Source organism: Columba livia, chromosome 18 (assembly GCF_036013475.1).
Source record: "Columba livia isolate bColLiv1 breed racing homer chromosome 18, bColLiv1.pat.W.v2, whole genome shotgun sequence".
Taxonomy (NCBI): Eukaryota; Metazoa; Chordata; class Aves; order Columbiformes; family Columbidae; genus Columba; species Columba livia.
This window is the reverse complement of record NC_088619.1, coordinates 2384153-2407605: the sequence shown is the minus strand read 5'-3', so window position 1 is coordinate 2407605 and position 23453 is coordinate 2384153. Positions and strand designations below refer to the sequence as shown.

The window sequence follows — 23453 nt, the reverse complement described above, 5'->3', positions numbered from 1 at the left end:
AAGGCAGCGCCGTGCGCAGCGTGGTGTAGCCTAAGGCAAAAGCCAAGCAGAATTGCGTTGGTCCTGCCCTGGGCAGCCCAGCAGAGCTGTAGGATGGGGGTCTCAGCAGCCCTGAGTCCTTTCACTGCCCATGGAGAGCTGTGGGGTGATGGGTCCCCTGGGCACGTCCCCAGCAGGAGCTGCCTGGAGTTTGGGCAGCTCCTGGGCCACCAGCACCCACGGGCCAGCACCTGTAGCTTGATGATCTTTTCCTTGCCGCGCTTTGGCATCTCGCCTTGCAATTAGTTCTTGCAGATCTGTGGGAACAGAGAGGGCAGGTGTGAGCAGCCATGTCCCTGCACCATCGGGGGTCCCAGGCACAGAGCCCGGCCCCACGCCTCCCTCGGAGCCCAGGAGCTCCTTAGCCTGTGCTGGTGGTTTTTTTGGCTGCGCGTTGCTCCCCGGGCAGGGCTGGGCTGCCCTGGCTCCAGCCTGGAAAGGGGCAGAGGAGGCAGTGGGGGTGCCCAAAGCCGTGGAGCGGGACCATACCTGGAGTAGTAGTGTTCTCCTTGTCGAAAACACAGCGAGGGAAGAACGGAGGGACGAAGGCGCTGGGTGTCGGTGAGAAGGGCTGGGTTGAGTGGCTGGGGCACTGGGAACGGGAGAGAAGGGCTGGACTGGGAGCAGGGCAAGCAGGAGCAACTGGAGAAGGGGAGAGCGGAAAGGCTGTGGCGGGTTCTGGAGAGGGTCGCTGTGTTGTGGTCGTTGCCGGGCACCAGCGCTGCAGATGGAACACGGGCCGTGCCATCACACCTGGGTTGCGTGGGCACCCTGGTGTGGGCTGCGCAGCAGGGATGGGGGTGACCCCCTCAATGGTGGTTATGGATGCACCAACCTGCCTTTTCCCCAGTTTCAGAATGCCAACCACTTCTGGTTCCATGCTGCCTTGAGCGGTTCTTGCCAACCGTCCCGTCATGGCCGGCAGCCACCCTCACCCCTCAGAAAGGTTTTTCTGCACTTGGTTCCTGCGGTAGCTGAAGTTGACCTCCATGTTGATGGCCATCCCTTTGCAGGCTCTGATCTCGCTCTGCCCCTGTACAGCACAGCCACTCTTCCACGTGGGCACGAATGGCAGCGCAAGGCGGAACCTGGCTAGAATCCAGGAAGACTCCCAAGCCCTGGGGCTGCCAGTGAATTCAAGTGGTGCCCGAGAATATAAGGCTGCTGTTAGAGGATGTAGGAAGGCAGCTAGGATAGCCAAGGCCTCCTTAGAATTACAGCTGGCGAGAGGGGTCAAGGACAGCAAAAAGAACTTTTACAAATACATAGCTGATAAAACTAATACCAGAGGCAATGTAGGCCCACTAATGAACGGGGTGGGTGCCCTGGTGGCAGAAGATACAGAGAAGGCAGAATTACTGAATGCGTTCTTTGTCTCTGCCTACTCTGCCGGAAGCTGTCCTGGGGAGCCCTGTACCCCTGAGACCCCGGATGAAGCCAGGTCAATGGAGGAGTTTGCTTTAGTTGATGAGGACTGGGTTAGGGAGCAATTAAATAGTCTGGACATCCATAAATCCATGGGTCCAGATGGGATGCATCCGCGGGTGCTGAGGGAGCTGGCTGAAGTCGTTGCTGGACCGCTCTCCATCATCTTTGCCAAGTCTTGGGAAACGGGGGAGGTGCCCGAGGATTGGAGGAAAGCAAATGTCACTCCGGTCTTCAGAAAGGGCAAGAAGGAGGACCCGGGTAATTATAGACCGGTCAGCCTCACCTCTGTCCCTGGGAAAGTAATGGAACAGCTAATCCTTGGTGCCATCTCAAGGCATACCAAGGATAAGAGGGTTATTAGGGGCAGTCAGCATGGCTTTACCAAGGGTAAGTCATGCTTGACCAACCTCATGGCCTTTTACGAGAATGTAACAAGGTGGATGGATGATGGCAGAGCGGTGGATGTGGTCTACCTTGACTTCAGTAAAGCCTTTGACACAGTCTCCCACAGCATCCTCACAGCTAACTTGAGGAGGTGTGGTCTAGACAATAGAGTAGTGAGGTGGGTTGCAAACTGGCTTAAGGAGAGAAGCCAGAGAGTGGCAGTCAATGGTGTGGAGTCTAGTTGGAGGCCAGTATCTAGTGGAGTGCCTCAGGGGTCAGTGCTGGGGCCAATATTATTCAATATATTCATTAACGATTTAGACGAGGGAATAGAGTGTACTATCAGCAAGTTTGCTGATGACACTAAGCTGGGAGGTGTGGCTGACACGCCAGAAGGCTGTGCTGCCATCCAGCGGGACCTGGACAGGCTGGAGAGTTGGGCGGGGAATAACCTGATGAAATTTAACAAGGGAAAGTGCAGAGTCCTGCATCTGGGCAGGAACAACCCCAGGTTCCAGTATAGGTTGGGAAATTACACATTAGAGAGCAGTGTAGGGGAAAGGGACCTGGGGGTCCTGGTGGACAACAGGATGACCATGAGCCAGCACTGTGCCCTAGTGGCCAGGAAGGCCAATGGCATGCTGGGGTGTATTAGAAGGGGGGTGGCTAGTAGATCGAGAGAGGTCCTCCTTCCCCTCTACTCCGCCCTGGTGAGACCACATCTGGAATATTGTGTCCAGTTCTGGGCCCCTCAGTTCCAGAAGGACAGGGAACTGCTGGAGAGGGTCCAGCGTAGGGCAACGAAGATGATGAAGGGAGTGGAGCACCTCCCTTATGAAGAAAGGCTGAGGGAGCTGGGGCTCTTTAGTTTGGAGAAGAGGAGACTAAGGGGGGACCTCATTAATGTTTATAAATATATAAAGGGTGAGTGCCATGAGGATGGAGCCAGGCTCTTCTCGGTGGCCAACAATGATAGGACAAGGGGTAATGGGATCAAGCTGGAACACAAGAGGTTCCGCTTAAATTTGAGAAAAAACTTCTTCTCAGTAAGGGTGACAGAGCACTGGAACAGGCTGCCCAGGGAGGTTGTGGAGTCTCCTTCTCTGGAGACATTCAAAACCCACCTGGACATGTTCCTGTGCGACCTCACCTAGGCGTTCCTGCTCCAGCAGGAGGATTGGACTGGATGATCTTTTGAGGTCCCTTCCAATCCCAAACATACTGTGATACTGTGATACTGTGAAAGGGGGCAGCCAGAAATGTAGAATGCATCTTAACTGTGGGCTTGGTGGCTGGTGCCGTCCTGAAGGCTGTTGGCTTTTCTGCCAGTGGGACGTTGGTGATGACTAGAAGCAGCTGGGGAGGGATGGGATCCACCTGCCTAGGAGAGCCGAGGGAATGTTTGGCAGCAGGCTGGGCAGCTTGGTGAGGTGGGCTTTCAACTGAAGGGCTTGGGGACAGTGTCCCAAGTGGCAACGCTCACGCCACCACATCCAACTGGGGAAGAGAAGCCAGGCCAAGCAGAGCAGCGACAAGAGCTGCTGAGCTGCCTCCCAAGATGAGAAGCAGCAGGCCAAGCACCTCCAGGGTGTGTATGGAAAGTATCTGAGGTGGAATTCACTGCTAGTTTTTTCTCTTCCGTAGCGTTTTGGGGCCATCCTCCTCTTGGAAAAAGCTGAAAAGCTGAATTTCAAAAGGAGAGAAATTGGGCTTTTTCTTTCTGAGCTCTGCAGAAACTCAGCAAGTTGAAGGCTGCAATAGGAACTTGCAGCACAGAGACGTCGGCTGTGTCCGTTCCCGCTGTAGAAAGAACAGACTGCTTCACCAGCCTCGCGTGAAGAATTTTCTCCTGCTATCCAATCTGAACGTCCCCTGGCGCAACGCGAGGCCATTTCCTCTTGTGCTGTCTCTTGCTCCTTGGGGAGAAGTTCTTTATCCAGAGCAGAGTCCAGCCCTGCAGGCCAGGAGCTGACAGCTTCTCCGGGAGAACGCTGTGGGTTACGGTGTCAAAGGCTTTACTCAAGTCTAATGACACAACATCCACAGCCTTTCCCTCATCTCCTGGGTGGGTCACCTTGTTGTAGAAGGACATCAGGTTGGTGAAGTGGGACCTGCCTTTTCTAAATCCATGTGGAGTGGGCCTGATCGCATGGTTTTCTTGCATGTGCTGTGTGATATCACTCAGGAGGTTGTGCTCCAGGACTTTCCCTGGCACCGAGACCAGAGTGACAGGTCCCCGGATCCTCCTTCCAGCCTTTCTTGTAGATGGGCATCACATTAGCCAACTCCCCGTGAAGTGGGACCTCCCCAGTTAGCCAGGATTGCTGATGGATAATGCAAAGTGGCTTAGTGATCACCTTGGCCAGCTCCCTCAGCACCCTTGGGTGCATCCCATCTGACCCCATAGACTTGTGGGTGTGCAAGTGGTGTAGCCGGTCGCTAACCGTTCCCCCTTGGGTTCTTGGGGCTTCATTCTGCAGCCCCAGCCTGTCTCCTGTCTCAGGGGGCTGGGGACCTGGAGCACAACCGCTCTGACTCTGAAAGACTGAGGCAAAGAAGACATTTAGTACCTCAGCCTTTCTCTGGTTATCAATTCTCCTTTGATTCCCAAGTTGCAGCCGCATCTCTCTATTCAGCCAGGTCGGAACGTCTTCCCCGCCGGCTCGTCTTTAGGCAGACGGGGACAGCCTGCTCCTGCGCCTCTAAGATTCCCTTCTGGAAGAGAGACCAGTTTTCCTGGGCTGCTTTGTCCTTCAGGACTGCTTCCCAAGGGACTCTGCCCAGCAGCCTCCTGAACAGGTCCAAGTCTGCCCTGGGGAAGTGCAAGGTGGCAGTTCTGCTGAGCACCCTACTAACTTCTCCGAGAATGGAATGCTCAATCCTTTCATGGTCACTATGCCCAAGGCGACCTCCCCGTTGCCCACGAGTCCTTCTGGATTGCTTATGATGGGATCCATGCAGGGCTTGCTCATGTCAGAGCTCACTTGTTGCTGGTGACAGCTTTGCTGTTGGGGACACCGCTTCCCAGCAGCCCACGAACCGACCCCACTGGTGCCCAGTGCCCTGAGCTCTGCAAGTGGGAGCCCTCTGTGCACAGGGACCCCCTGTCCCCGGGGCGGCCGTGCCAGCACCCCCAGCCACCTCCAGCCCCAGGAACCCCGAGCGAGCGGAAACCACAGCTCTGCAAATACCAGAAAAAGTCAGAGAGCACAGGTGTGAAATAACATGAATAAATGTATTTACAGAGAAAAACACAAGAGTAAACCTCTTTACAGAAAAAAAACCCCAACTACCCGAACTCTCCGTCTAATTCCCATTTCTTCTTCCGTCTCCACCTGCTCATCCACTTCCATGTCTTCTTCATCTTTCCAATCTATGTCCATGTTCCGTCTCTTCCCGTTAAGAAGGCAGCACCGTGCGCAGCGTGGTGTAACCTAAGGCAAAGGCCAAGCAGAAATTGCACTGGTCTCCACCTCTGTCTCCTCCTGTTTCTAGCTGCACAGTGATTGTGACCCCGGGTCCTCTTTCTCTGTACACGGTCACCTTTGGTCCATTGTGATGAGTTGGTTAGGTGTCAGACTACTGATTTGGTTGAAACTGGTCTATCTCCTGTCCTGTGCCCAAGTTTCTGTTATCTAGTCCACCCAAGGATGCACCCAAGCATTATTGTCTTTGCAAGGTGTCAGTGAAGTCCTGTTTCTCGTACAATAAGTTACTCAGAGCCAAGCAAGGCTGGGCAACAGTGATGTGGGTTAAAGGGTTAGATCTCTAAGTGTCTTTAGTGAGATGGGGTAGGGTTAGTTCTTTATGTGTCAAGTGTTAGTTCTTTAAGTGTTAATTAGTTAATTGTCAATTCCCTGTATCACTCCGTAGGGATATTGAAAAGAATGAATTAGAATACCCTTGAGAAGAAGGAGTAAGGAAAGGGAAGAGCGCTGTGTGCAGCGTTGCTTTCCTGCAGCTCCCTCTGGCGCCTGCTGGGCCAAGCACAGGCGCTGCAGAACTGCGCAGGGAACCAACGCAAGTGATGCCTCAAGAGCCTTGTGACCTGTAGGAGACGGCAAGGTGCTAACAAACTATAATCATCCAAATTTAGTGTGAAACACTCTAACTGGCTAAAGAACAAATGTGACCTATTTTATAACAGCTGCACACAAAATAAGTGTTTTTTATTTTGTATTTAGGAAACTTCAGCAAATGAGGTGATGCATATGTGGTAATGATGTTTGTTTGTTAAGACACTTTACTAATTTGCTTGTATAAGTTCAGTAATGATACTGATAAATCAGGTTTTGAAAATCTGAAAAAGTAATTTAAATAATCAGTTGTAACCAGGTCCCAGGTTCTCGATTTCTACAGAGTGAACTGTTACTGCCATGAACCTGAATTAGTTTTTCTGAAATAAGTCTAAAGGTTCCTATTGTTAGTGTTTCTGGTGAGCGTCTATTGAATCCAGAAGGTACTTAAAAATAAGTTATGTAAGATACTTTAGTTTTTTAAACTATTTAGAACCTAAGAGAAGGAAGTGGAAGTGTCTTTGTGATGCTGGTTAACAACATTTGGAAGAAGCTCCAGCTCCCCTTTCTTGCAGAAATGGTGAGAAGGTTACTAAGAAACGTGGGAGCCTGAGGATGCCTTCCGTACTGTGCCTTTCTAAGGACCTATGAGGAGTGCAGATGCTTTTGCGATTTGTTGATGACAACTTCTGTATGATGGTAGGATGCCGCTTTGAATGCCACAGGATGCCCTGAGAACTTGAGTCCCAGTTAGGACCCAGTTTTATGCAGAGTCTGTGACTCCTGATTGATAAATACTTCTGTGAAGGAGTGAGAGATGGCTGAAAGAGCTGGCATCTCTTTTCCTCTAAAACATGTGATTCTTCTTTAATTACTCCAAGGCCCGGAAAGCGTTGACAGAGAGACAAAAGGATCTGGAAATGAAGACACAGCAGCTAGAGGTGAAGCTCAGCAACAAGACAGAGGAGGAGATTAAGAAGGCGAGACGGAAGTCGACTCAGGCCGGTGAGTGCCCGTGTGCGTCAGCGCCCGAGGGGAGCGCAGCCCCCTGGGCAGCAGGAACCGGGTGCGATGCAGCTGCCCATCCACCTGTGTGTTGTTCATAGTATTGTAGCTGCAAAGTCCAAGTGATCTGTGCTACAAATCCATTTGGTATTAAATCCTCTGAAGAAACAGGTCTGTTTTTTCCAAGTCAGATGTCCCCAAATCATTATTTTGACAGCTGGGGTGAGAACAGTAAAAGCAGGTGAATTACTCCTTTGTTTAATGAAAGTGCTGAGATAACAGAATGTGAAAGTTTCAAAGTCAGGTTCAAAGAAGCTCTGCTGAGGATGTTTCATCCTTAAGTCATAGTTCCTTCCTTGGTTCTTTCCTAAATCACAGTCACCCACAACTATGTGGGTGCCTGTTATGCTACCTATCACTGTCTTTTTCCTTGAAAGTGAACTTGTTTCTTTTCTCCCCTACTAGTCAGTGATTAAAACAATTTCTGTTCAAGGGATACTGAGGGTAGAGTAGCGAATGCTGTACTGTACTGAGTACACAGCTACTTGATGTGACCTATACATGTTTTACAGAGGCTCAAACCACTTCTATGGGGTCCATCGGGAACTGATTCGATATCTGCAAAGCTGATACGTGCAGCTCTGTTAGTACCTGTGCTGAAAATGTGTTTTAAGTAGGGCTTCTGTGTATCATCCCTTCGCAAGTCCATTCCTTGGCAGAGTTCTGAGGCTTTTAAAAAACCTCAGGGTAGCCCATCTTGGTTTTGAGAAGAGCCTTTCACAGTGTGACCGTGTGTAAAGACAACCATTTGAGCAGAAAAAAAGTTACGTTTTAGCAACAGGAAGCTCCATGAGAGACGCTCCTTATCCATCAGCAAATCCACAGCCTTTCTCTGTGAGTCCTCATTACCTGTAATAGATATTTATTGAACGAGCAAGGGAGAGCTGAAGATCACAGAATCCCAGAATCCCGGAATGTCAGGGATTGGAAGGGACCTGGAAAGCTCATCCAGTGCAATCCCCCCATGGAGCAGGAACACCCAGATGAGGTTACACAGGAAGGTGTCCAGGCGGGTTGGAATGTCTGCACAGAAGGAGACTCCACAATCCCCTGGGCAGCCTGGGCCAGGCTCTGCCACCCTCACCGGGAAACTTCCTCTCAGATTTAAGTGGAACCTTTTGTGTTCCAGTTTGCACCCATTACCCCTTGTCCTGTCACTGGTTGTCACCAGAAGAGCCTGGCTCCATCCTCCTGACACTCCCCCTTTCCATCTTGATCCCCAGGAATGAGTCCCCCCTCAGTCTCCTCTTGTCCAGCTCCAGAGCCCCAGCTCCCTCAGCCTTTCCTCACACGGGAGATGCTCCACTCCCTTCAGCATCTTGGTGGCTGCGCTGGACTCTCTCCAGCAGTTCCCTGTCCTGCTGGAACTGAGGGGCCACAGCTGGACACAATATTCCAGATGTGGTTCTCGCCAGGGCAGAGCAGAGGGGAGTTTGGTGTGATTCTCCCCAGCGCTCTCCCCCACTTTGTGCCACTGGTATGATGTGTGGCAGGGGAGGATTTAGGCATCAAACTGTTAGGGAAAGAGTAATTGAGCCTCATTTAAAGGAGAAAGAGATTTTATTAGGCAGAAAGCAGTAACCTCTGAGACATGCCCTGCAGATTTCCCACCCACCTTTCCCTCTCTGTCAGAGTTGTGCAACAAAGGAAAAATTGAAAGAACCGCAGCTTATTGCGTCACTGTCCTGAACGCAGGAGGAAGCCGGAGCTCAGCTGGAATTGTGCATCTCCAGAGGCTGGAGGATGCGCTAGTGTGCGGCTGGGCTGGGGCAAATCAGTGTCCAACCATCTCAGACAGCTGGAACCTGTTTAAAACAGACCCATCGTAGAACGCAGACTCACCTACAGAGTGCTACCCTGTAGCTCAATAACTCCTTGATTTCCCATTTTAATGATTTTATTTTTTAGATGTAACTTTCTGTCTATGACAATTTCTTTTTAATGAAGTAGCTTGCTTTCATAGTTCTGGGCATTTTGTAAAACATTACTCTGTGTTCATATTTTCCTTTTAAAATCTTGTATTTCCCCCTTACTTCTTCTCACTCCAGCCCCCTGATCTTTTACCACACATCATGTGCACGCGTTTGGTTGACGTTTTGTTGCATCTGCCAAATATGATGTAACAGCACTGCCCCCAGCTCCACCAGATCTGACCTTCAAACTCTCTGTGTCTCTCTATAAAAGCTGAACTGCAATTTCCTTCTGAGCTCTGTAACACTGGCCAGAGAAGCCTCACGTGTTGCTGTCTTGGACTTTTCAGGGGATGACCTGATGCGCTGCGTGGATCTTTACAATCAAGCCCAGTCCAAGTGGTTTGAGGAAATGGTGACCACCACTCTGGTATGTAACTCCGTGTAGTATCTTACATGTATAACACGGCAAAATCGTAATGGCACAAAGCATTCATCACTCGTAGGCAGTTACAGGGCAGAGTGGTGGGAAAAACGGGGTGATAAATCTCCCACTGTATTTCCTTCTTATCAGGTCTAATAAAAACTCTTATCATTAGGGGAAGGAAGAAATAATTGTTTCTTTGCAGAGGCATTAAACCAGTTCAGGGCTGCTTAGGGGCCAGAACGCTGGAATAGTCCCCAGGAAGGATGAAGTAATGCACAAGAAGGACATGTAAAACGTGGTAAATCGCTGAATCCACTTATACATCAGTGAATTTTTGTGTTCTATGATTTTACTATTCCATCACAAGTATTGCCAGCTCAGAAGAGGCATGCTTTAATTGCCTATTGTTCTGTTTCTCTGAAGATAACACAGCTCACAGTGTTCACCATAAAGGCATATACCTTTGGCGTTAGTCACCGAGATGCTGAGATACAGCTTTGATGTGCTGTATTCCTGGAAATAGCTGTACTTCAGCTTTAGGCCTCGTCCCCCATGTTGTTCCTTAGAGCCCTTCTGGACAACAGCCATTTGCTTTCAAAAGCAGGAAATAAAACTGTCTTTTGCCTGTATTTTTCTCATTGGACAAACACAAAACTGTAAACACCTCCTAATGAGAAGCAGGGTAATAAATTGCTCAGCATTTGGACGTGTGTCAGTGAAATGTTTGAACTGCAGTAAATAAATAAAGGCAGATGGATGAGTGGAAAACCAAGAGGTGGATATCTTCCCAAAAGCAGAACAAGAGAGAAAAAGTTGGCATTCCTATACATAAGGAATCTGATTCTCAACTTCACTGGTGGCTTCTCACTGATAAAAATGACACTGACCATCAGTGCCACTGGTGTCTGTTAGCTGCATATTTGCTACAGGAGAAGTACGACGGAGAAGTGCGCTAGTAATTAGCTCACGAGAGAGGTCGCAGCCTGCAGGCTGCACAGCGGGTTTGTCAGTTGTGAAACGCAGGCTGACAAGCGTTCGAAGGTAAGTCTTGGTAGACATGAATATGAAATCTGAATTGAAAAACAGTCTGCATCTGACCAGCTCACATACAGATTGGTTAATATGCAATAGAAAGTCGAGAGAGCTAAGAACTGAAGGTTTGTGTTCACTTGCATAACTTACTCCCTGAGGTTTCTGGTGCAGATACAACGCACGTTCTGCATATGGTGTTCTCACCAGCCCTAGCACACTGGGTCCTGCGTTCTGGTCCTGTGCACCTGTGCCCTGCAAACGAGACTGAGTTCGCAGTGGGTCATCTTTTCCATGATGACAGTACATCAACTGGCACAGCAATGGGAGCTCAGTCTATTTCGGTCCTGTCCATACAGTCAGCTCCTTTGATTTTCCTCCTCCCCAGGCAGATCGTCTGCCACCTGAGATTTTTGTGCTGTCACGAAGCATCTTTTTCCCAAAAGACATTTAACAAATTGCAAATAGCACAGGGAAGGCAATGTAGCTGCCTGCCTGGTCGGACATGCCCAGGTTGCACTCCACCATGGTGGCCAGGAAGTGGACATCAGAAATGCCCTCTGAAGGCAAGGGGTTTTTTTTAAGATTTGGCCCCATTGGTGTCCCTGTGAATACAGAGCTCTTAGTGATACATCCATGTTCATTACGGCACATGTCTTACAGGCAGACTTCCCCAGCATCCTGCTTCCACTGCTGCCGCCCAGATGGACAAGGAGGGACTAAGTGCAGATGTTGGGGTATAATATCAGAATCCAGGAGAAGGGGGAAGCAAAAAAAATCAGGAGGAAAGTTAGAAATCGCCTGCCTTTTCAACTAAAGCGTTGCTGAGGTCTGCTTACTGACAGCTGAGCAAGGGGCAGGCTTGTCGCGGCTCATCATCTGGTGAACGGATGAAACTGCTCCGAAGGGGGTCGCGTTAGACCAAGTGCAGTCAGGCCCTCTGAGCGGTACATCGCAGCGCGGTCTCCTGCTCCCTCAGGGCTAGCGACAAAGCATGAAGAGCTTCTCGCAGGAAACAGGTTCCCTCTTGTTTGCAGCATCCCTGAAGACAGGGTAGTCTCAGTTTTGGAAAGGTGTCGACCTCCTTTTCTGTCATTAGGCTGTGGCTGAAGTGACTTCTGTTGCTTGCTGTCTCTGATTCTCTGCAAATAGAGGGATGTACAACCACAGAGTTCATCCGCAAAGTGTGACCCTGGGGTGTTATCACACTGGCTAGCAACATTTTGTGTGTTATCCTTTCCCTGGGCCTTCAAGATCAGCTTCCAAGAAAAATATGGCCTTGTTTTCCTTCATGTCCAGGAGCTTGAGAGACTAGAAGTTGAAAGGGTGGAGATGATTCGGCAGCACCTTTGCCAGTACACACAGCTGCGTCACGAGACAGACATGTTCAACCAAAGTGTAAGTCTGCTTGTCGTTTGGTCGCTTTGGTCTTTACTGCGCTTCACCTGGGCAGAACGGTCGCTATCCTGGCCTGATGGATGTGAAAAGTGTATTAGTCAGCTGGTTAGTTTGCAACAATACTGGACTGACACCCTACAGTCCTGCTCCTCCGAAATGCTCTGATCCTGGGTACATTTCATACTGCAGGATCACAGCTTTTTGCTGGGGGAGACACAGTGAATTGAATGATGTTTGGCCAGCATGAGCCATTATGAGCTCTCCCTGCATGATGCACGACACCTTGGGGTCATCTGTTCTTGAAGGAAAACGCTAAATAGTTTCACTGTTGTGGGAGGGAGTATATATTTATTTTATTACTAAAAAAATGTCTAGTTTTGAAATATTAAAATACTGGGAATGCATACTGACCTCAATACATGGTTGTATTTGGTGTAAGGTGCAGATTGCAGGACAGGAGTCAGAGACCAGCCGGCCAATGCCTGGCGTAGGAAGCCTGGCTCTGATGTCCAAAATCTACCTCTTATCCTCACTATGAGGCTTCACATTCAGATCTGGCTGTTGTCCACCGGGTCTCACATGTGTGCTTCTCACTTGTATGTGAATACAATGTAGGTGTGCCCAGAGCTGCTCTAGGCTTCTGAGCAATGTCTGTCTCTGCTTGGAAATGTGCCCTTGACATTTTGATTCTTGTTTTGTTCATTTTAGACGGTAGAGCTCGTGGATCAGTTGCTTCGGAAGGTGGATCCTGCCAAAGACAGGGAACTGTGGGTAAAAGAACACAAAACTGGAGATATCCGACCTGTGGACATGGAAATATAGACTGATCTCTAGTTGTATGTGATGAGTCCACTGAATTAACCAGGCTAACGTTAGATTGCTAAGGGTCAGAAGAGCATAGGGAAAGGTTGTTCCACTACTCGACACCTTGTAATTTATGCCTGTACAGGCTATCTCTGTTACGTTTAGTCATAAAAGTGGTCCTCATTGTGCTGAGCCTTAAGCACCAGACATTCCGGGGTGAAAGAACCAGATGTGTGCTTCCCACCAAGGGTTCTCAGTTGCACGCAGCTTCCAGGAGAAATCTGCTTTCTGGTACGGAGAGAGCTCTGTTCTTCAGTGACTTTGTGCTCCATCCCTTGCATGACCATCTCTATACAGTATGTTAGAACAACCTCGCAGCGAGCCTCTGACTAGTAAGTAGATAACCGTTCGAACGTGATGCGGGACGCAAGGAAGTCCTGATCATGAATCCCAGGTCTGTCACTGACTGCTTTCATGGCCATAGGCAAGTCAATTAAGTTTTCTGGCTCCCCCATCTATAAAATACGCATATCTTGCAGTAATGTTGTGTGCATACATTTATTTCATGTAACAGTTTCCCACCATGGCAATGAAGTGATGGCCCTTCTCCCAAAATCTATGGAGAAGACTCCCATTCTTGCTGTTTTTTACTCCCTCTCAGGGATACATAAACCCATTATCATCATGATTTCTGTTCTAAGCCAATCAATAAGGCTGCAAGGGTTACCATCACCATTATTTATCAGGAAAGACTTGGTTGTGCTATACCTACCTCATTAGCTGTCTGAGTGCCCTCAATGACAGAAAGAGGTTCTATACCAAGGAATAAGTGCTTTTGCAAGAAGTTTTTCTTCCTGCTTTTGCAAGAAGTTTTCTCACAGAATCTCCCTAAAGACAGTCCTCTAACTTTTTTTGGGATCTGGGTTTAAATTGCACTTTGTTGGTTCCTTCAGGTGGATATCACAGCCTTTAGGTATCTTTAATTACCAAGTTTGTCCAGCCAAAATGTGCGTTTTGTCCTTTTAGAGCCTGATTTTCAAAGGTGCCACAAATCTGTGACGCTAGATTGTATAAATGTAGGTGCCCAGCACTTCTGCACCATCAGATTCTTAACCTTAGGTTTTTCCTTCGTTGACCTTACCACAAACCACCAAAAATTCAGCACTACTCTTGGCACATAGTGTTATGTAGTTTGGAGACTGGTTTTGAAAAAGTATTAATTGTCTTCTCCTGCTGTTATTTCTGGTTGGTTATTCAGTGTTGCCGTTCATATATCTTTCAGCATTTCATACGATGCCAAGATTCTTCAGATTATTGCTTTGTGTCCAGCAGAAACCTTGATTCTCACCACTGTGGCCTTTACTCAGTGTTTACTGTGTTATCTACAATTTGCCAACTGTACTGTTTCATTCGATCCAGTTCTGCTCCACTTTGTCTCATCGTTACCATCCTTTTTCTCCCCAACACAAAAACTGCATCCTTCTTTTGTTCTACAACTACTCCAGCTTTGTGCTGTGATTCCATCATTGAGAATTAACATTCCCCTTTATAAATACAAACTGCAACACAGAGAAATCTTATCTGAAACACGTGTTTAATGTTGCCACAGTGGTTATTTTTCTGGATTGTTATTTCAAACTGAATTCTGTTGCATTTTCCCTTTTTCTCAACCATCTCTTTACCAGCACAGATTCATTCCTGCCTTGCAGATGCCTCGACAACCCACTTTTCTGCTGTGTCATTAACCTTTATAAACCTTTGCAAGTTGGCAGGTTCAATGCCACGAATGCTCGGGATCACCATTCCTCGTGTGACACCTCCCATACTGCAAATCCATTAACACCTCTGAATTTGCGACTGCTGTTTCCTTCTCGGTGTTGACATGCTTACATTGAGTCTCTCCTAAGTTCTTGCAAAAAGCATTTGCCATGCAGATGGAGCATGGTTTGCCTGAGAGTTGCATGGTCCTTGAGCTCAGTTCAATACGGTCGCTTTCCTAGACCCCTCTTCTGTGGCTCAAGCGGGGAGGTTTAGTGATGATCTCTCTTTTTCAGTCTTCTTATTGATTCACTCCTTTTCCTGTTCTTTTGGCATCCCAGTGTATACTTTTCCTATCTCTACCATGCACTTTCGAGGACAGGCACCACTTTTTTGTCAGTTTTTCTCCTTGTTGTTTGGTTTGGTTTGCTTTGCTTTGCTTGCTTTGCTTTGGTTTCAGAAACCACAGGTGCCGGGTAAGCTTTTGAAACTTCAATGGCCAAAAATAACTGGAGTACCTAAGAGCTGCATCTCAGGTCAACCCTTTTATTCTAAGCTATATTATAAATTAAAATGAGCAATCTTGACAATACCTCACCACATTCTTGTTTTGGTTGCCAAACAAAGCTCGTTGTGACTTCACACAGTATTCTCCTTAATATCTGAAATAATCTGTTATTAATTACAGTTTATTTTTCCTCTTCCTTTAAAGATGTTTGTTATTTTATCTATTTCAGGCTGGAAATACAGTCCATTAGCACAGGTTTCTCTGTGGATTTAAATGTATTCTGGTTCCGCTACTTAAGCTGCACTTCTCAGTTGTATTTTCTGGTAATCTTTTTCCCCCTTTGATTTATTTCCAAACAGTTTTCATATTTCTAGTTTTTGGTCCATTTGAAATGTTGCAGGAACGTGTGAGCTGCACAAGACAATAAGTCTCTTGATGGGGTCTGTTATCTCTTTTTCACTTCGATAATCCGAGGGACCGCTTGTGCCTGGCTGTTCATCTTCACCAGGCCCCGCGAGTGATGGGGCTGCCCTGCGGTGGGTGAGATGCTTCCTGTACAAGAATTCCATCCGTAATCGGGGGAAGTGTTAGGGAAGTTTTGCTGTTGCTTCTAGACATCTATTGCCTGCAAAAGATGATATTCCTTTGTGATACAACACTGCAGACAGCGGGATCAGCACTGTCAGGCTGATGGATTCGGGACAGTGTGACGCCTTGCAGGTCAGTTCTTCTGAACGGACAGCATCTTCAAAGAAGGTAGTGACAAGTTTGAAGGGAGGGGTGGATGCCTGCCCTCGTGTTCACTCCTAACAAGGTAACTCTGGGGGTTGTAGCATTGCTCTGTTCATCTTCCAGTGAGTTGAAAAAATGCAGCTGAACTCAGTCTTTCCTTGTGCAACAGCTCATCCTAAACAGCTTCTTCTCTGGAACAAGATCAAGCTTCGTGCTATGTTAAAATAGCTAGTGTGTGAAAAGCATGCTGATGTTGTAACATAGCTAATTAATAGGAATAGCAAAGAAGTCTCTTGCCTCCATAGGTGCTGAGCTTAAGGGTCACCTTGTTTTGTCTGGCAGGTGGACACACGCACTTGATGAAAGTTTTTGCTGTGTTATTCACCACAGCTGTCGGGGTTTCTCTGTTGAGTGACGAGGCTGTCTTACATTTTCCTACAGCCCTGTGGTCACAAAACAGAATGCGAGCCTTTTGGGTTTTGGCTTTTTTTGCTTTCACCTGAACAGGTAGAATTAGTGGAAATTTGCCTCTCGTTCTTATCTGATCGTTCTGCTGGCCCAGGTCTCGTGCTATTAAGCCTCTGGCTCCCTGGTGATCTCGGCTTCTGCAAGAGCCCTTTGCCCTTATTGAGCTCAAGCGCTTCATGAATTCCTACAGCTTTGAGTCCGTTGGGTGTCCTGACTCCAGTGCCAAAGCTGCGGAGGTGTTTACCAGCTGTCACCACAGCTGCCACGCAGAACAAGAGCATTTTATTTGTCATCCATACCATATGACTTCAAAGCCATCTTCTGGCCCAGCTGACTCAATAGAGCGTCCTCATTGGAAGTTTAAGGTTTTCTTACAGCTAATTTCCTAACAGAGCTCATTCTGGATCCAGTGCTGTTGGTTGATTCCTGTTGGAGTTAACAAGATGGAAACGAGTCCCTTACCACACGGGCCAGTTGCACTCTTCTCCCATCACTGGCAAGATTCCAGTTGCTCTCATAGAGCAACATCCCAAATGGGCTAATTCTCAGATTTCCAATCTACTCCACATTCACTCAGGTCGGTCACTCACATTTGTTTGTCTTCTGAAAGGCTTCAGTTGCTCCCTTATGGAAATGTTATTTCATGATTTGACACTGGGATCTTTAGAGATACATTTAATATTTTTTTTAAGTGTTAAAATATCTTACCAGTAGTGAAAATCACATGGAAATCTGTTATGTTTCCAGAATATGTTGCCCCCCCTGCAGCCCTGCCTGAGCTGCTGCGGTGTGGCTGTGCTCCCCTTGTCTGCACAGTCACAGTGAACACTGAAGTCGTTCTTTCTTTCGTGCATGACAGTGTGCAAACTCGTGCTCCCTTTCTCTTTACTCTTTGTGCGTCTGCACAGTTCCATGTTGCAGAATTAGCTGCTTTTTGTTCAGCTGGCAGCCCCACGCTGTAATGTCAGCATGTGTAGCCGTCTTGTGACAGCAAACTGCGCTCAGATCATCTCTTGTTTGTTTTTTGGTTTTTTATCTAACAGAAATTCTCTCCAAAGCATTCGCAGGAAACTTTTGCATGCTCAGTAATGGTCATCATCTCTCAGACCTTCTCAGAACCTGTTTCTAATGTCGTTATTGAAGTATTTGCTGCAAGTTCAACTCAGAGATTTCTTGAAGACAACAGGGAGCATGTAGGCGATAAGAGACTTTGAAAATCAGGCTAACAAATAGAAATGCACAAGCCTCTTTTTTCCTTAGTCGTTGGGTACATGTATAAGGTAAAACATCAGGAAATAAGAACCTCGAGTACTTAATGTGTAAGACCCAGCTGCTCTACCTGCAGCTCCCAGCAGCTCCAGGAGTGACTCCGTGTCAGGCCGGGCTGGGAGCGCAGCTCTAGAACATGGGCCTGCAGCTGATGCAGCCACAAAAACCCCAATCCAAAATCAAGTGAACAAGTAGCTCTACCCACCTATTTCTTCAGTCACACGCAGGGAGAAAGAGCACTGCTCACCCAGGTGGGCCCTTCACTATCAAGCACCTTAAAAAATCCAGACCAGCACCTTGAAGGTCCCCTTGGGATGAGTAGATGTGACTTCGTGGTGTGATCCATTGATCATTTCCCTCTGAACTGAAAACGTATTTTCTGTTTTATCGTAGCTAGTGTGCACTTTTGCCCTGCTGGGCCTGCTGGGCTTGTTCCCAGAGACACCAGTCAGAGCCTGGTGTCCCGGGGGCCACCCTGGTCACCCTGACAGTCCTGCTTCGTGACAACCAGGTCTTCAAAAGACAGCATCAGAAGGGCACTTTTCAAAATAATGAGCTTTCCTGGTCCCAGGCCTTTCTGGAAGGTCTGGATGCTTTGTGCCACCCAGCATGTGTTGAGATAGGAGCGTGAGGTCCCAGCGGTCGCTGCAGCGTTGCTGTGAGCGGTTCTTGCTGCGCGGGCGCTCGCCGTGCTCGGACGGTCGGGAGCGGCTGACGAGCGTCCTGCACAGCAGAGCTGTCTGACCTTGTACCAGAGGAGCCTGCTGGTCACGTTAAGTTAAATGTGGGCAATAGTCACAGGCAGATTCAAATTAAGAACAGACACGTGGGGCAGGAAAACATTTAGCTGCCCCAGTGGTGTCTGAGCTTCTTGACACGAGGCGCTCGTCTCCCCCAGACCCCGATGGGCCCAGTAACAGGCTCACCCCTCTCCAAATTCTGCTTAGCATATGGGAACGGGTGATTAGATGTTCCCGTGTATCTATTGCTCGACACGGGGCTCCCCGCTGGTGCCTGGTTGTGCCGGCGGTGGCTGCAGAACGGTTGGTGTCGATCGGCGGTGCCCGGCGCCCTCGCGCTGAGCCGAGCGTGGCGCGCAGGCCGTCTGCAGGAGCTTGAGCACACGGTCTTTCTGCTGTATAATGGTGATGAGGTCTTTCCCATCAGCAAATCCTTGTCTTTTCCCGAGAAGCACTATTTTATGAATAATATTCATTACTTTGTCTCATAGTAGATCTGATCCATATAAATGTGCATCTTTCAGTTCTTTTGTTTTTCCTCTTCATTGTTTTGGTGGCCACCCTCCATCCCTGAGATACACCGGTTTTCAGGATCTTTAATTTTGAATTTTCATAGAATGTTGCTTTAATGTGCTGACCAAACACCGTGCTTTTAGGTGTTTTCTGAGAATGGTAAGTGCGTGCTTTTTGGAGGGTTTATTTTTGGGTTTTGTTTTGGATTTTGCTGATCAGCCACCAGGTTTGGAAGCGCAATCACAGGTTTGTGCCAATCACTTTTCTTCCTTTCTTCCTGGACATTTTTTCTGAAGGGACCAACACATAGCACAATTCGACTTCTTAAATTTCTAATCCCATGCATTCCTCAAGGCAGAAACCTTTCGTGCCTAATGATGCGTCTGATTCTAAGAATTGTACATGGATAAAATATTTTATAGACCAATGAAAAATAAGTCTTAGATTAACCACATAGTAATCACAGAAGAAATAACATAGATTTGAAACATTCAAATTTAATTCCCTCAACTTACATTAAGTTGAACTATTTCAGGTGCATTGCAAGCGATAAACTCAGTGGATACTCCAAACAAAAGCTTTTCAGCTGCTGTATTCAGGTTCAGTGAGCAGACAAGACTATAATTTTGAATATATGCAGTCTTTCAGGGCTTTATTTAACGAGTAACTGAGTAATGGCTTGTATCACAACCTGACTAAAATTCTCATAGCTCCCCTTGAAGTGCCTCTTGAAATCTTATCTGCTACAAGCATGTAGAATTCACCCTGCAAATTCCCAAAGCTCAGGAGCAGCCGGTTTGCACAGATCTGTGCAGGATTCTCGGTGCCGCCGTCCTCGCTCTGCGCTCTTCTTGGACATCCACATATCCGGAGCCCCACGGCCTCTCACCGACTCGGTACAGTCACCCGAAATTCTCAATGCTGAAAACAAAGTAGGAAACGTTAGACTTAAAAGCAACCTCACTGAAGGAGTGTCGCTAAACCAACGCGACACATCCCTCAGTATAAGGGTCTCGGTAAAATAAGCAGGGAATTCTGCATAAAAACATATTGGAAGTCTAAAGATGAAGAGTAATTTCAGGGATATCACATCTGCATGACGTGACAGTCGTAGTCATTTGAATTTGATAACGCCTAACTGGAAATCCCCCGTGCCTTTGGGGTTTCTTAATGGGATGGCTGAGATTTTCGGAATAGCCTGAAGAATCTGGATGTCCATTTACCACTCTTCTACTCTTTAGGATGCACCTCTATCCATTATGAAAAAAAAAAAAAGCAGGTACTAGTATTGGACAGATACTTTATTCTCCTATTTAGATGGTTTCCTTTCAGCAGCCCACGACAGTGGGAAGAATCCACCAAACAGTTCTGCAGGGATTTACAGAGATTCAAAAGCGAGCCAGATGATCAGTCATGTACTAAACCAGAGTTTTCTACTAAAATGAAGCTATTATTTGGTCCTTTTGTGTAATTTTTGCTAAATACTTCTAAATTTCTAGGAAAGTTATCTTCTGCCAGTACTAATGACTTATTTTTAAAGATGTTTAACCAAAATTTTATAACTTTCCATAAATTTTGGCTGAATAGACCCCTTAAATAGTTGATGTATCATGCAGCCTCTGTCTGGGTGAGAAGTGAATTTTGGATAAGTGTGCAAATTATAGGATGGCTTTTGTTCCATAAGGATACATGAAGGAATCGCTCACTGAACTTAAGTTGAATGCAGAGGACATGGAAGGGGCAGATCTTGGGTCAACTGGAAGAGTTCAGGGGAAGCCACTTTATGTCAGCTGTGGGTCTTGTCCTTCAGTGTTGAAGGCATTTCCTATACATGATTTTTCTGTCCTACTGTAAAACAATTTCATATGGTTAAACTGTATTTTCCTATATTGTTCTGCAAGTTTATATGCACCACAGTGCTCATCTCATCTCCTGTAAAATAAACTGTACAGAGACACACTGAGCATGGAATTGTCTTTACCCAGTTGCTTTTTCTTCTACCAAAGCCACACACCTTTTGAATGCGATATCATGGAACACCACTTGGGGTGCCATATGCGCATGTTCTGCTTTGTTGATAATGCAGCTTGAATTTGCAATCACATCACTCGTGTAATTTACTTGTACTCATCCTTTTCGGATCTTTGCATGATGTTCAAATGAGTACAGCCCCTAAAGTTTCATTTTTATTGGAAATCAATTTAAGAAACACCTGTAGTTCAGTGGTTTTGTTTCTTAAACAAGCAGGCAAGCTGACCATGGTCAGTCCGAAAGCAGCTGCCGTGAGATGGGCATGCGTTGAATCACCTGTAAGTCTTCATACAGTCAGTGCTTTACCTGCAAGTTCCATGTGCATCTTGAACCTCAGTTGAAGAGAAAACACTGTTGTAAAATGCTATTGTTAATAAATCATTCTACTTCGAGTATTTGAGTTAACATGCATGCTGGCAGGTGTTCTGACCAAGTCAAGATCAGCCTTGCCAAAACCCTGTCTAATCCAACAACTGACTTCAGAAGTGACCAGCCTGGATCCAGCTGCAGCAGCAGAGCCCAGAGCCAGCAGTGTCGCAGAACATGAAAGCACCTTCCCAGCGACGTGCGACTTGGAGACCTTGGAGGTAACAGCGTTATCCACACACCTCATAAACCTCACCGGAGCTTTCTTCTGAGAATTTGCCCCATTTTGAACTAATGTAAAATTTTGGTTTCTGCAACCACCTGCAGAACGGCATCCCACAGCTCCGCGGTGTGTTTGTACGCTCATGGGTAAGTAGTTGCAGAGGTGCGCGCACTCTTCTCAGAAAAGGAGAAGAAAGGTAAGACACTGAAAAAGTTCCAGGTGGGAACTTGGTTTTCACAGCAGGGTCTTTGCACCTAAATCTGTTAAATAAATCTCTGAATGTTTTGGGCCATGATCTAGTCAATGGACTGAAGTTGGACCAAGGGTTGGACTTGATCTCTGAGGTCTTTTCCAACCCAGTCGATTCTGTGATTCTGTGTTGGCGTGTGGTATAGAGCAGCTTGGTCAATACTTAACAGTTCTCCGTGCACTGTGGTACATTTAGCTGCAATTTATCAACAAAAAGCATTTTTGGTTGTAGAGGACTTAGACACACCTTTGAAACTCAAGATGGGGGGTTACTGTACGAGCCATGACGCTTATTTACCACACTGGTGTTGTGCTGGTGCTCAGAAAAACCTAACGGTGAAGGGACCAGAGTGAGTGGTGGAAGCAGCAGGGTGGCAGCCTCGCAGTTTGCGATGTTAAGGTGTGGAGGGCAGGAGGTTTTACCACACTCCGCACAGGAATACCTGTGTTAGACTTTTGCAACCTAAAGAACTAAAATATCAGCTTTGATTCCTCTGTGCAGTTAAGCCGATGACCCTCTTGTGTTCCTCAGATGTGGAAAGAAAGCTGCAGGGGCATCAGCCAGGAGGTTTGATTTCAGACCACTTTGGGACTAAGAAGTAGACATGCTTTGTGCTTCAAGCTGTTAACAAATACTTCAGCAGTTCCTGTTAACTGTAAATAAAATTACGACAATACAATCTGCATCTTCTGCTGTTTCCCTGACCAGCAATATGATCCTGAAATCTCCATATAAATACAAGTCTTCTCTATGGTGAAGTGGACAGTATGTTAGGAGTATCCTAACTTGCATTTTATTGCAAATATTAAGTGGAAATTGGGGGCTATGTGCACGCCATCAGAGGGAATCAGATCCTGTTTTGCTGTGGGTGCTGTTCCTCACCGCACTCGGGCTGCATTTGTGGTGGGGGTGGAACAACTCAGTCTTATTGAGGGCAAAATTTGGGGGTGATTTGGTGGTTACAGTGAGCTGTGAGAGGCAGGCTCTTGATGGCACGGTGCTTTGCCAGGCAGGGTCTCTCAGCAGAGCATATTTTAATAATGATTTTGCAAGTCTGGGTGTTCTACTGAAAGGTAGGTGCACATAACAGGGCAAAAAGCCCCTGCTTGTATCCCCCCAAAATCCTGGCCGCAGTTTCCCTCCCCTGTTCCCCATTGGTTGGTACTGCAGGGTTTACATCCCACCCCAACGCATATGATACCCTTCCCCTGATCAATATGGTACTTGGGCTACACTTCCCCCTAAATTAACTTGTAAATACAGGTATCAGTATGTATACAGATATATATATATATACAGTATATATTCCGGGAAGTGATTGTGCTTTACATTAAGGATCCATAGTACGATATCTCTCAGTCCTTCCCCCTGCTGGGCTCAGGCATCAGGTCCTCAGTGATGTAAAAACAACAGTTCTCCATTTAATGTTCCTTACACCCAAGAAACAGAACAAACTGTTAAAATTCCTCCGCTTTAGGAGGATGTGTCAGGGCGGATGAATTGAGTGCAGTTCTGAGCAGCGTTTTCCAAAGCCAAGAGCTGGATTGCTGTGCTGAATGACTGCTTGTTCTGTCAGTGCTGAGGCTGTTTGGTGGGTGGGAGGACGTGTGCATTCCGTGGCTGTTCTGAACAGCTGGGCTTTGCTGTGAAGGGCACTGGTGCTGGACAACCCTGCTTAGACACAACCCTTCAGACTGTTAACAGCTGAGAGACGTCTAGCCCTGGAAATGCCTCGGATGCGGTGCAGCTGTGAAGGGTGATTGGGGCACACACAAAATCCCATCTGGCCCGTGTCGCTGCTCCTGGGCATGTGCTATGGGTGGGATGTGTAGCCCCTTCCCAAATCCCTTAGCAAGCAGATTCTGAACTGACGGCCCCATCAACAGGGACAAGACCCAACAGGAGCTGGGGGAAAATATTACCTGACTTCTGCAGCTCAAGAAAAGTGCCTTAACCAGCACAGGGTTTGTTCCTGACAGTCCCCAAAACTGCAGTGAATGCAAACTGTGGTGTGAAATGGCACATGCCAGGACTTGCCCAGGTCATCCCATATTGTGGCTGGGGGGCCAGGGGACCGGCTGCCACAGCACACGGG

At 47.4% G+C, this 23453-nt stretch overlaps 1 protein-coding gene across 6 annotated transcripts in view; it reads left to right on the top strand.

The window, feature by feature from the left end:
- GAS7 (growth arrest specific 7) overlaps window positions 1-20911 on the top strand; it is a 177693-nt gene extending 156782 nt beyond the window's left edge. For all 6 annotated transcript variants that reach the window (XM_065034447.1, XM_065034448.1, XM_065034446.1 and 3 more), the window contains 4 exons: window positions 6749-6872; window positions 9193-9272; window positions 11598-11696; window positions 12405-20911. In XM_065034447.1, coding sequence (XP_064890519.1) covers window positions 6749-6872; window positions 9193-9272; window positions 11598-11696; window positions 12405-12518 — 417 coding nt within the window. In that variant the 3' untranslated portion in view covers window positions 12519-20911. The remainder of the gene's footprint in view (window positions 1-6748; window positions 6873-9192; window positions 9273-11597; window positions 11697-12404) is intronic.
- Window positions 20912-23453: the final 2542 nt, after the last annotated feature.